This window comes from Mobula birostris, chromosome 5 (genome assembly GCF_030028105.1).
Source record: "Mobula birostris isolate sMobBir1 chromosome 5, sMobBir1.hap1, whole genome shotgun sequence".
NCBI classification, from domain to species: Eukaryota; Metazoa; Chordata; class Chondrichthyes; order Myliobatiformes; family Myliobatidae; genus Mobula; species Mobula birostris.
The window spans coordinates 207600342-207614297 of record NC_092374.1 but is presented as its reverse complement, the minus strand read 5'-3'; the positions used below and the strand labels follow the sequence as shown (position 1 = coordinate 207614297).

The 13956-nt window shown below is 49.6% G+C and overlaps 1 protein-coding gene across 4 annotated transcripts in view; it reads left to right on the top strand.

Annotated features, from left to right (window-relative positions):
* The first annotated feature begins 772 nt into the window (after window positions 1–772).
* LOC140198328 (uncharacterized) overlaps window positions 773–13956 on the top strand; it is a 30182-nt gene continuing 16998 nt past the window's right edge. The window contains exons 1-2 of one of the 4 annotated variants that reach the window (XR_011886160.1): window positions 773–1367; window positions 4507–4622. Coding sequence is in view for 3 of the 4 variants with exons in the window: in XM_072259422.1 (XP_072115523.1) it covers window positions 4531–4622 (92 nt within the window). In the remaining variant the exon portion in view is untranslated. Of the gene's footprint in view, window positions 1368–1414; window positions 1519–4506; window positions 4623–13956 lie in introns of those variants that run through there. The other 3 variants (XM_072259424.1, XM_072259423.1, XM_072259422.1) reach the window with 3 other exon arrangements.

Genomic DNA, 13956 nt, shown 5'->3' with positions numbered 1-13956 from the left:
GAGATCTCCAACACGCACACAGTGCTGGGGTAACTCAGCAGGGCAGTGGAGGAGCCATGGACAGACGTCTGAATGGGAATGGGAAACCCAATTGAGCACAACTTAACCTCCGTAACTTCCGCTATCTTCACCAGGGTCCGGATCTCCGCTTCCACAGGGGCCATTCTCTATGTGGTTTCTGCACCGATCTCCCCCGCCCCCTCCCGGTGCAAGTACATCCCCTGCCCAGTCACCTCCTCCCTCACCACCATCCAGCGGCCCCAAGCAGCAAATCCAGGCGAGGCAACCTGTGAATGTGCTGGGGCTGGCTACTGTATCCGGCGTTCTCGACGTGGCCTCCTCTAAACCGGCGAGACCCGAGGTAGATTGGGGGGGGGGGGGGGGACCGCTTTGTCAAGCACCTACGCTCCGTCCGCAGCGAGCAGCATTCCCGGTGGCCATTTTAATCCCTCGTCCCATTCCCATCCTGTGACACGGACAGACCCACCGGAGTGGGAATCTTGCAGCGACGAGGCCACTCTCCGGTTGGAGGCGCAACTCATCATATTCCTGAAGGCAAACAACAGGAATTCTGCAGATGCTGGAAATTCAAGCAACACACATCAAAGTTGCTGGTGAACGCAGCAGGCCAGGCAGCATTTCAGTTAGTTTCCCATTTCAGTTAGTCCTGACGAAGGGTCTCGGCCTGAAACGTCGACTGTACCTCTTCCTAGAGATGCTGCCTGGCCTGCTGCATTCACCAGCAACTTTTATGGGTGTTGCTTGATATTCCTGAAGGCACGGAAACCGATTTCTCTCTTTCTCCATCCTGCCTTTCCCCACCCTCCCTTCTGCTTCCCTTTCTCCCGTGGCCCACTCTCCTTCCCAACAGGAGATTCCTCCTTCTCCAGACCTTTGCCTTTTCCACCTTCTCCAGACCTTTGCCTTTTCCACCTATCACCTCCCAGTTTCTCACTTCCACCCTCTCCCCCAACCACCTTCCCCTTTCTTTGTCTCACCTATCACCGGCCAGCTTGCCCTCCCTCCCCTTCTCTCCCCACCGCCCCACACCTTCTTTTCCTGCCTGGTCCTGATGAAAGGTCTCGGCCAGAAACGGCGACCGTTTCTTTAAAATCTTTTTTTGGAAACTGAATTTAACAAACGAAATCTGTTTAATTATAATCATAAAACAGTTACGCTGTTCCAAGTGTAAAATGCGCCGGAGGAAGTTTCTGGATGGGGAAAAGGATCCGGGGGAGTTGACCACGTCCCGCCGATTGGTGAAGAAAATTCCCAGTCTTTCCCGATTTGGATGCGATTTTGACCTGATGGACAGAAGGCCGGACCAATGAACGAGCGGGTTCAGGAGGTGGACTAATGAGAGGAAGGTAGGGCGGGACCTCCGGCGCGGGGGCGTGGTTAAAGTTTGCCGAGCGAGCCGGACTGAAGTTTTTTGTTGTTGTGTTGGAGGGAGGGGCGGCGGGAGATGAAGGGTCGTCCTGGAGCGGCTGGCGGTGCGGAGGGTCGGCCCGCAGGCTGGTATGTAGGGGGGGGGGAAACGGGGAGAGTGGGAGGGGGAGAGGAAGGGGGTGGTGGGTGGGGAGTGAGGGGGCAGTGAACGAGAGGTTGGACACTTTGGTTGTGGTCACTCGAGCGGCGCAGGCTGAAGGGAGATATGATAGAGGCTTTTTAAGAATATGAGAGGCGTAGACCGGGAGTATCCTTTTCCAGCGATTGAACTATCTAATGCCAGAGGGCATGTATTTAAGGTGAGAGAGCGAATTTGAAAGGAGACGTGAGGGGCAAGTTTTTTTAACACGGAGAGAGGAGGGTGCCTGGGACGAGCTGTCTGGGGTGACGGTAGAGGCAGATACATCGGAGAGTTTTCAGAGACGTTTTGATAGGCAGATGAATGTGAGGAAAATGTAAGGATACGGACGTTGTATAGGCGGCAGAGATTAGTTAGCTAATGCAATTGTTTCAGTAAAGCATTGTGGGCCGAAGGGCCTGTTTCTGTGCTGTACTGGCCTCTGGTCCATGGGTGGGGGAAACCGGGGAGGGGGCATTCTACTCTGTTTGTTTAGCTCTGAGATAGAGTGCCGAATAGACCCTTCTGGCCTTCGAGCCGCGCCACCCAGCAATCCCTTAGTTTAACCCTAGCCTAACCACAGGACAATTTGCAAAGGCCGCTTTGGGACCGGGGAGGAGAGCGGAGCACCCGCAGGAAACGCGGTCACAGGGAGAACGTACAAACTCCTCACGGGATTTTGACCCACATTGCTGGTACAGTACTGTAAAGCATTGTGCTAACCAGTGCAGTACTGATTGAGTGAGGGGTAGTGAATTTGGGGGGGGGGAAGAGTGAGGCCAAGGGTATATTGGAGGGGGGACTGCCCTCCTGAAGGATGTGGTGTTTGGGAGTGTGGACCCCCCCAACTGCCTGAGTGAAGGGGAAGGTGGGACACACTACCCTCTCTGTTCGAGGCAGGGTTTGTAGGTATAAGGTGGAGGGGTCCCCTGAGGAGGGAACAGGGCAACTAATGGCTGAGTTCCTTGTTGGCCTTTCGGGGAAGACGCACTACCTTGGGTGGGGGCCCAGTGTGGAGTACTCCCTCTCTCCCCGTTCCTTCCATGGGCATTTGCACCTCCCCCCCCCCCCAAAAGGGAGGGTGGTCACCATTTCAGACAGATGTGCCAGTGGTTTCTGCTCTGGCCGATGGCAAGCCCAGAGTCTGGTTGCCTATCACTGACATCATGTTGAGAAATGGTTTGTTTCATGTCAGTTGTATGTTTTATAAAAACATTCCTGCTGGTTACAGAACAGATGAGACGTGTAGTGCCAGGCAGGTTCATGGGCTTGGAAATCTGATGGCAGAGGGGGAGAAGCTGTTCCCAAAATAGGGGGTGTCTTTGGGCTCCTGTGCCCCTCCCTGTAGGCAGCAAGGAGAAGAGGGCACGTCCTGGGTGATGGGGGTCCTCAGTGATGGACGCTGACCCCCTGAGGCATTGCCTTTTGAAGATATCCTCCATGGTGGGAAAGTTTGTGCCTATCTCGGAACTGGCTAGACATGGAGCATTACAGCACGGTAATGTTCGGCCCACGGTATTGTGTCAATCTACTCCAATATCAATCTAACCCTCCCCTCCTACATAACCCTCTCTGTTTATATCATCTGTAGAAGAGTTTCTTAAATGTCCATAATGTATCTGCCTCTACCACCACCAATGGTGGTGTTCCACACACCCACCACACTGTGTTTTAAAAATCCTAACCTATGATGGCACCCCCTATACTTTCCTCATATTGCCCCTCATTATGACCAGGTCATCTCTGGGAAAAGTCTCTGACTGTCTACTTGATCTGCACCTCTAATCATCTTGTCCACCCGATCTGGCCCTCTGGTCGTCCCGTCCACCCCATCTGGCCCTCTGGTCGTCCCGTCCACCCGATCTGGCCCTCTGGTCGTCCCGTCCACCCGATCTGGCCCTCTGGTCGTCCCGTCCACCCGATCTGGCCCTCTGGTCGTCCCGTCCACCCCATCTGGCCCTCTGGTCATCCCATCCACCCCATCTGGCCCTCTGGTCGTCCCGTCCACCCGATCTGGCCCTCTGATCAATCTCATTCTCTTATCTTGTCCATCTGATCTGTGCATCCTATCATCTGGTCCAATTAAGTGGCTGCCTCAATTAGCTAAAGTTTCATGGAAATAGTTAAAAAAGTATTTTTTTAAAAAAAAAAGCAAACAGAGCAATTCTGAAGGCATATGAGAGATATATATTCTGAACAAGTATTCAAAAATTAGTGGGAAGTTAGAGGATTGGGAAGCTTTTAAAAACCACCAGAAGGCAACTAAAAAGTCATTAAGGGAAAGATGCAATACGTGGTTAAGCTAGCCACTAATATCAAAGAGGAGACCAAAAGCTTTTTCAGATCTATAAAGAGAGGTGAGAGTAGATATCGGACAGCTGAAAAACAATGCTGGAGAGGTGGAAATTGTGGATGAACTGAATGAGTTTTGTGCATCAGTCGTCACCGTGGAAGATATTAACAGGATGGTGGAAGTTCAAGAGTGTAGGGGGGCAGAGGTGAATGAAGTTGCCATTACTAGGGAAGAAGGTGCTTGGGAAACTGAAAGGTCTGAAGGTTGATAAGTCACCTGGACCAGATGGTGCACACCCCAGGGTTCTGAAGGAGGTGGCTGAGGAGATTGCGGAGGCATTACAAATCTTTCAAGAATCACTAGACTCTGGAATGGTTCTGGAGGATTGGAAAATTGGAAATGTCACTCCACTCTTCAAGAAAGGAGGAAGGCAGAAGAAAGGAAATTATGGGTCAGTTCGTCTGACCTCAGTGGTTGCAAAGATGTTGAAGCCGATTATTAAGGATGAGGTCTCAGGGTACATGATAAAATAGGCTGTAGTCAGCATGGTTTCATCAAGGGAAATCTTGCCTGACAAATCTGTTTCAATTTTCTGAGGAAATAACAAGCAGGGGAGTGAGTGGATGTTGTTTATTTGGGTTTTCAGAAGGCCTTTGACAAGGTGCCACACATGAGGTTGCTGAAACTAGGTACGAGCCCATGGTATGACAGGAAAGATTCTAGCATGGATAAAGCAGTGGCTGATTTTGCAGGAGGCAAAAGGTGAGAATAAAGGAAATCTTTTCTGGTTGTCTGCTGGTGACTAGTGGTATCTGTGGTGGGACCAATTCTTTTTACCTTGTATGTCAATGATTTTGGTTGATGGTTTGATGGGTTTATGGTCAAGTTTGCAGACAATACGAAGATAGGTTGGAGGAGTAGGTAGTTTTGAGGAAGCAAGGAGGCTGCAGAGGACGAAGACAGATTGGGAAAATGGGCAAAGAAGTGGTAGATGGAATACAGTGTTGGGAAGTGTATGGTCATGGACTTTGGTAGAAGGAACCAAAGCGTAAACTATTTTCTAAACGGGGAGAAAACTCAAAAATCAGAGTTGCAAAGGGACTTGGGAGTCCTCGTGCAGGATTCCCGAAAGGTTAACTTGCAGGTTGAGTCAGTGGTGAGGAAGGCACGTGCAATGTTAGCATTCATTTCACGAGGACGAGAATATAAAAGCAAGGATGTATTGTTGAGGTTTATAAGGCACTGGTGAGGCCTCACTTGGTCACTTATCTGAGGAATGATGGCTGATGTTGGAGAGGGTCCAGAGGATGTTCACGAGAATGATTTCGGGACTGAAAGGGTTATCGTATGAAGTGTGTTTGATGGCTCTGGAATTTAGAAGAATCAGGAGTGACCGAACTGAAATCTACCGAATGATGAAAGGCTTTGATAGAGTGGATGTGCAGAGGACACAGCCTCAGAATAGAAGGTCACCCCTCTTAGAATGGAGATGCGGAGGAAATTCATTAGCCAGAGAGTGGTGAATCTGTGGAATTTGTTGCCACGGCGAGCTGTGGAGGCTGAGCAATTGAGTGTATTTAAAGTGCAGTTTGATAGGTTCTTGATTAGTCAGGGTGTGAATGGTTGCAGAGAGAATGCAGGTGAATAGGGTTGAGAGGGAAATGGTTCCGGGCATATTTAATGGGCCAATTGGCCTAATCCTGCTCCTGTCTCTTGTGGTCTTGTGGAGGAACAATTTGTACATTTAAATGAAATATGTTGAACACTACTGATACGACTTCAGAACGATAAAACTGTAAATTAGTTCCTAATAATTATTGACAGGAATGCATCCAGTGTACGCTGCCGTGCTCTTCTGACTGACTGTAAATGAACGAAATCAGCTCAGATATCTAGTGCCTTCATACAAAGCCTTCAACCTCCAAATCTTCATTTCCATTGTCAGTACCTTCAAATTCTTCGTAGCTCCTAACTTGCTGAAACGTTCTTCAATTATGTGAAGAACAAAACGATGACAGGAGTGAAGATAGGACCGATTAGAGATAAAGGTGGGAAGATGTGCCTGGAGGCTGTGGAAGTGAGCGAGCTCCTCAATGAATACTTCTCTTCGGTATTCACCAATGAGAGGGAACTTGATGACGGTGAGGACAATATGAGTGAGGTTGATGTTCTGGAGCATGCTGATATTAAGGAGAGGAGGTGTTGGAGTTGTTAACATACATTAGGACAGCTAAGTCCCTGGGGCCTGATGGAATATTCCCCAGGCTGCTCCACGAGGCGAGGGAGCAGATTGCTGAGCCTCTGGCTAGGATCTTTATGTCCTCGTTGTCCATGGGAATGGTACCGGAGGATTGGAGGGAGGTGAATGTTGTCCCCTTGTTCAAAAAAGGTAGTAGGGATAGTCCGGGTAATTATAGACCAGTGAGCCTTACGTCTATGGTGGGAAAGCTGTTGGGAAAGATTCTTAGAGATAGGATCTCTGGGCATTTAGAGAATCATGGTCTGATCTGGGACAGTCAGCATGGCTTTGTGAAGTGCAGATCGTGTCTAACAAGCCCGATAGAGTTCTTTGAGGAGGTGACCAGGCATATAGATGAGGGTAGTGCAGTGGATGCGATCTATATGGATTTTAGTAAGGCATTTGTCAAAGTTCCACATGGTAGGCTTATTCAGAAAGTTATAAGGCATGGGATCCAGGGAAGTTTGGCCAAGTGGATTCAGAATTGGCTTGCCTGCAGAAGGCAGAGGGTGGTGGTGGAGGGAGTACATTCAGATTGGAGGTTTGTGACTAGTGGTGTCCCACAAGGATCTGTTCTGGGACCTCTACTTTTCGTGATTTATATTAACGACCTGGATCTGGGGGTAGAAGGGTGGGTTGGCAAGTTTGCAGACGACAGAAAGGTTGATGGTGTTGTAGATAGTGTAGAGGATTGTCAAAGATTGCAGAGAGACATTGATAGGATGCAGAAGTGGGCTGAGAAGTGGCAGATGGAGTTCAACCCGGAGAAGTGTGAGGTGGTACACTTTGGAAGGACAAACTCCAAGGCAGAGTACAAAGTAAATGGCAGGATACTTGGTAGTGTGGAGGAGCAGAGAGATTTCGGGGTACTGTGGAGTACTGTGTCCAGTTCTGGTCGCCTCACTATAGGAAGGATGTGGAAGCATTGGAAAGGGTACAGAGGAGATTTACCAGGATGCTGCCTGGTTTAGAGAGTATCCATTATGATCAGAGATTAAGGGAGCTAGGGCTTTACTGTTTGGAGAGAAGGAGGATGAGAGGAGACGTGATAGAGGTGTACAAGATAATAGGAGAAATAAGTAGAGTGGATAGCCAGCGCCTCTTCCCCAGGGCACCACTGCTCAATACAAGAGGACATGGCTTTAAGGTAAGGGGTGGGAAGTTCAAGGGGAATATTAGAGGAAGGTTTTTTACTCAGAGAGTGGTTGGTGCGTGGAATGCACTGCCTGAGTCAGTGGTGGAGGCAGATACACTAGTGAAGTTTAAGAGACTGCTAGACAGGAAAATGGAGGAATTTAAGATGGGGGCTTATATGGGAGGCAGGGTTTGAGGGTCGGCACAACATTGTGGGCCGAAGGGCCTGTACTGTGCTGTACTATTCTATGTTTATGTTTGAAATTGTTTCATTTTCACTCCCGGCTGATTCTGGCATTTTCAAGCCTGAATGCCTGAAACCGCAGTGAGCAGAACAGTTCTGAATTGTCTTGCTGCTTATTTCTGACTGACTAATAGTGACAAAAATTACTGCTTTTTGAACGCAAGTGCACAGAGCTGACATTGTTTAAAAGCTGTTTGCTCTGAGCACAGTGTAGTGACTAATGGCCACACAAGCGCATGTGACTGCTGCACCCCCGTTAAGCGGCGCAGTGTCCTAAATAAAGAGAGGGAATTCTGGCAATTTTCATGATTAGTTTTTTTTTAAAGAGTTGTCCCAAATGAACTCGTGTCCTGATGAACTGCAGGCAAAGTTACCCGGAATCCACTGCATTGCGAAGGTACAGAATGTCTGTTTCTGTCTCGTCATGACGCTGAAAAATTAATTCGCGCCTTTATATCGAGCAGACTAGATTACTGCAATCCACGTTGTACCAGCCTTCCAATGCAATCTATTGACAAACTTCAACTCATTGCTAGACACTTAAACAAAATTATGATGAGGGAACAGGTCACTCCCATCCAAACTCCCTCTCCCATCAATACTACTCCGCATTGGCTTTCTGTACAGTATCTCTTAAAATTGATTTTAAAGTTCTCTTACTTGTTTTTCAAGCTCTCAGTACCCTGGGCCAGAGTACATCACAGAATCCTTTTCGTTTAATAATCTTGTTCGATCTCAGGTCATCTTCCGCTGGTCTCTGAATTTAAACCATCTCCCTCAAAAGATGACTGGCAGCTCAGCTTTATTGAACTACGCTCTAAAACTGTGGAACTCAATACCTAAAGCTATAAGACAAGCAGACTCAGTTACCAGCTCTAAACCTATTTATTTAGTCATAGTCATAGTCATGCTTTATTGATCCCGGGGGAAATTGGTTTTTGTTACAGTTGCACCATAAATAATAAATAGTAATACAACCATAAATAGTTAAATAGTAATATGTAAATTATGAAATAAGTCCAGGACCAGCCTATTGGCTCAGGGTGTCTGACCCTCCAAGGGAGGAGTTGTAAAGTTTGATGGCCACAGGTAGGAATGACTTCCTATGACGCTCTGTGCTGCATCTCGGTGGAATGAGTCTCTGGCTGAATGTACTCCTGTGCCCACCCAGTACATTATGTAGTGGATGGGAGACATTGTCCAAGATGGCATGCAACTTAGACAGCATCCTCTTTTCAGACACAACCGTGAGAGAGTCCAGTTCCATCCCCACAACATCACTGGCCTTACAAATGAGTTTGTTGTTTCTGTTGGTGTCTGCTACCCTCAGCCTGCTGCCCCAGCACACAACAGCGAACGTGATCGCACTGGCCACAACAGCGAACGTGATCGCACTGGCCACAACAGCTAACGTGATCGCACTGGCCACAACAGCAGACGTGATCGCACTGGCCACAACAGCAAACGTGATCGCACTGGCCCCCAGCTCACAACAGCAAACGTGATCGCACTGGCCCCCAGCTCACAACAGCAGATGTGATCGCACTGGCCCCCAGCACACAACAGCAGACGTGATCGCACTGGCCCCCAGCACACAACAGCAGACGTGATCGCACTGGCCCCCAGCACACAACAGCAGACGTGATCGCACTGGCCCCCAGCACACAACAGCAGACGTGATCGCACTGGCCCCCAGCACACAACAGCAGACGTGATCGCACTGGCCCCCAGCACACAACAGCAGACGTGATCGCACTGGCCCCCAGCACACAACAGCGAACATGATCGCACTGGCCACAACAGTGAACGTGATCGCACTGGCCCCCGGCACACAACAGTGAACGTGATCGCACTGGCCACAACAGCGAACGTGATCGCACTGGCCCCTGGCACACAACAGCGAACGTGATCGCACTGGCCCCTGGCACACAACAGCGAACGTGATCGCACTGGCCACAACAGTGAACGTGATCGCACTGGCCCCCGGCACACAACAGCGAACGTGATCGCACTGGCCCCGGCACACAACAGCGAACGTGATCGCACTGGCCCCCGGCACACAACAGCGAACGTGATCGCACTGGCCCCCGGCACACAACAGCGAACGTGATCGCACTGGCCCCCGGCACACAACAGCGAACGTGATCGCACTGGCCCCCGGCACACAACAGCAGACGTGATCGCACTGGCCCCCGGCACACAACGGCGAACGTGATCGCACTGGCCCCTGGCACACAACAGCGAACGTGATCGCACTGGCCCCCAGCACACACAGTGAACGTGATCGCACTGGCCACAACAGTGAACGTGATCGCACTGGCCCCCCGGCACACAACAGCGAACGTGATCGCACTGGCCCCCCGGCACACAACAGTGAACGTGATCGCACTGGCCCCCAGCACACAACAGTGAACGTGATCGCACTGGCCACAACAGTGAACGTGATCGCACTGGCCACAACAGTGAACGTGATCGCACTGGCCCCCGGCACACAACAGTGAACGTGATCGCACTGGCCACAACAGTGAACGTGATCGCACTGGCCACAACAGTGAACGTGATCGCACTGGCCCCCGGCACACAACAGTGAACGTGATCGCACTGGCACACAACAGCGAACGTGATCGCACTGGCCCCCAGCACACACAGTGAACGTGATCGCACTGGCCACAACAGCGAACGTGATCGCACTGGCCACAACAGCGAACGTGATCGCACTGGCCACAACAGTGAACGTGATCGCACTGGCCCCCAGCACACAACAGCGAACGTGATCGCACTGGCCCCCAGCACACACAGTGAACGTGATCGCACTGGCCACAACAGTGAACGTGATCGCACTGGCCACAACAGTGAACGTGATCGCACTGGCCCCCAGCACACAACAGTGAACGTGATCGCACTGGCCACAACAGCAGACGTGATCGCACTGGCCACAACAGTGAACGTGATCGCACTGGCCACAACAGTGAACGTGATCGCACTGGCCACAACAGTGAACGTGATCGCACTGGCCCCCGGCACACAACAGTGAACGTGATGGCACTGGCCACCACATTTAACCTTCCTTTAATGAGCATCTTATTTCTTTTATCTTTATTTTCATATTTGTGCTTTTATCCAAAAGCACTTTGAATGACATCAGCTGCATGAGAAGTGCTCTGTAATTATGAATCCCTGCAACCGTGAATCTCGGATGTATATGGTGACATACATACGCACTCTGATAATAAATTTACTTTGAAATCTCCTCAAACTCTGAATGAGCTTGCCGTCTTTGTGATCTGTGCAGTTAGTGAAGCGGTTTGATTAGCCGGTAGTCTGAGGGTTGGTCGCTATTTTTACTGTGCCTTGTGTACGGGGCTCTCCCCCTCCCACTCCCCTCACTGTGGCGTGTGCGAGGGGTTGTGACTGGTGCTATAGGAGTGTTCAGGCTGTGTGTTTGCCTGTGGTTGGCAGAGTCCCACTGCTGGTGGTGAGGAGGCTACGTAGTGTTCGCACCAGGACCACCAGACTCACCACCAATTACTCTTCCCAAGCAGTGAGGCTGATCAACACCTCCACCCACAAACCCACTCCTCCACGCGACTTAATCCTTTCCTGTCAGAGTCACCTTGCGTACAGACACTCCTGTGCCTAGCGTCACTTTACGGACATACAGTCGATTGAAAGCTCTCTTCTATGAGTATTTCTATTCATTGCATTTTATATTATAGTCTTCCTTATCATGTTGTGCTGCAGGGTAACAATAATTTTGTTCTTTACGCGTGTGTGCAAGAAATAACATGAAACAATCTTGAATCTTGGGTTAGGGAGAGAGCAGGACCTGTCTCTGCCTGCTCCACTGGCAATGATCCTCATTCCGATCTCTCACATGAATCGGATTCCTGGAATTCTGCCTGCGTGCCCTGAAATTCGTCCTGGCCGTGACTGGGAGCTCCAGCAGTGAGCTGAACGGGGAGATTGTAGATGGTTCCTGGGTATCAACAGATGTGAAGATCTATCTTGGGAAATTACAAGTTGTAGTGGGAGTTTAAGATTTGGTATGTCACCAAAGATGCTCACAAATTTCTATCAATGTACCGTGGAGAGCGTTCTGACAGGCTGCTTTACCGTCTGGTGTGGGGGGGCCATTGCACAGGTCTAGGTAAAGCTGCTGGTTAGTGTGGCACCTCACAGTGCCAGTGACCCGGGTTCAGTTTCACCACTGCCGGTAAGGAGTGTGTATGATCTCCCCGAGACGCACGGGTTTCCTCCGGGTGCTCTGGTCTCCTCTCCGTTCGGCACGGACATGGGACTCCTTGGCATCCTGGACATCTGCAGAGGTGAGAGTCCCAGTGAACTGATCAGGTTACGAGCGGGACGCGTACCGGAGGATTCGCAGATGGGGGAGGGGATTACTGTGTGGTGAGTGTCCGTTTGCAGTGGTCAGGTTACGAGTCAGGGGACTCGTGCAGGAGAGTTCGTGGATGGGGGAGGGGATTATTCTGTTGTGAGAGTCCTATTGCTCTGATCAGGTTACGGAGTGGGGACTCGTACAGGAGAATTCATTGATGGGGGAGGGGATTATTTTGCAGTGGTGAGAGTCATATTGCTCTGTTCAGGTTACGAGCAGGGAATCGTGTAGCAGACGTCCTGTGGTTAGGGGAGGGGGAGGAGTTTCCCAAATTTAACCAACGACGACCTCCATCCCAGGAGAGAGAGAGAGGGTGATTCCAGCAGCCCCTCACCTAATCCCCGTCTGCCCTGGGGAGTGGGGGGGAGGTGTGGGATCTCGACTGTTAGCATTCATTTTGAAAAGACTAAAATGTGATTCTGACTGAGGCTTTACAAGGTATTGGGGAGAGTCCTGAGGCGGTTTAGAAGAATGATCCCAGGAATCAAATGGGTTAATGTATGAGGAGTGTTTGACTCGGACTCACTGGAGTTTAGAAGAATGGGGGTGTGGGGAGATCTGATTGAAACCCATCCAATATTGAAAGGCCTGGATAGAGGGGGTGGGGGACAGCCTCAGAACTGAGGGACATCCATGAAGACCAGAGGAATTTCTTTCGGTAGAATGTGGTGAATCCATCACCACAGGTAGTTGTGAGGCCAAGTTATTCGGTCCAGTTAAAGCGGTGGCTGATCAGTCAGAGGTTACGAAGAGAAGAGGGAATGGGGTTGAGAGGGGTAATACATCAGCCATGGTCTAATGGAGCAGACTGTCAGGCAGAATGGCCTAATTCTGCTCTTAGGGAATGAGACAGTGCAGGGAACACTTGGTATCCAGCAATCACAATGCCAGTAGTTTCAAAGTAAATATGCAAAATGTTAGGTCTGGTCCATGGGTTGAGATTGTAAATTGAAGAAGGGTCAATTTTGATGCTGTCAGAAAGGATCTCACAAGTGTGGACTGGGACAGGCTGTTTTCAGGCCAAGGTAAGGACACAGGGCCTTCAGAAAGAAAATCTCAGAGAACAAAGTTTGTATATGCCTGTCCTATAAGCTAAAGATAACAGGTGTCGAGAGCCTTGGCTTTCTAGAGATATTGAGGGCCTGGTTTACAAAAAAGTGGAGGTGCTTAGCAGGTAGGAACAAAGGAGGTGCTTATGGAGAAATCAGGAGGGCTAAAAGAGGCATGAAGTTGCTCTAGCAGGCAAGGTGAAGGAGAATCATAAGACTAAAAGTTGGAGGAGCAGAATTAGGCCATTTGGGCCATCGAGCCTGCTCTGTCATCTCATCATCACTGATCCAATTTTCCTTTCAGCCCCAACCTCCTGCCTTCTCCCTGTATCCCTTCATGCCCTGACCAATCTAGAATCTATCAATCTCTGCCTTAAATATACATAAAGACTTGGCCTCCACAGTTGCCTATGGCAAAGAATTCCACAGATTCACCACTCTCTGGCTAAAAAGAAATTCCTCCTAATCTCAGTTCTAAATGGACGTCCCTCTATTCTGAGGCTATGCCCTCTGGTCTTAGACTCTCCCACTATAGGAAACATCCTCCACATTCACTCTATTGAGGTCTTTCAATATTCAATAGGTTTCAATGAGGTCACCCCTCATTCTTCTGAATTCAAGTCAAGTCTCTTTTTATTGTCATTTCGACCATAACTGCTGGTACAGTACACAGTAAAAACAAGACAATGTTTTTCAGGACCATGGTGCTACATGAAACAATACAAAAATTACACTGAACTACGTAAGAAAAAACACAAAAACTACACCAGACTACAGACCTACCCAGGACTGCATAAAGTGCACAAAACAGTGCGGGCAATATAATAAATAATAAAGAAGACAATAGGCACAGTAGAGGGCAGTAGGTTGGTGTCAGTCCAGGCTCTGGGTATTGAGGAGTCTGATGGCTTGGGGGAAGAAACTGTTACATAGTCTGGTCGTGGGAGCCTGAATGCTTTGGTGCCTTTTGTCAGATAGCAGGAGGGAGAAGAGTTTATATGAGGGGTGCCTGGGGTCCTTCATAATGCTGTTTG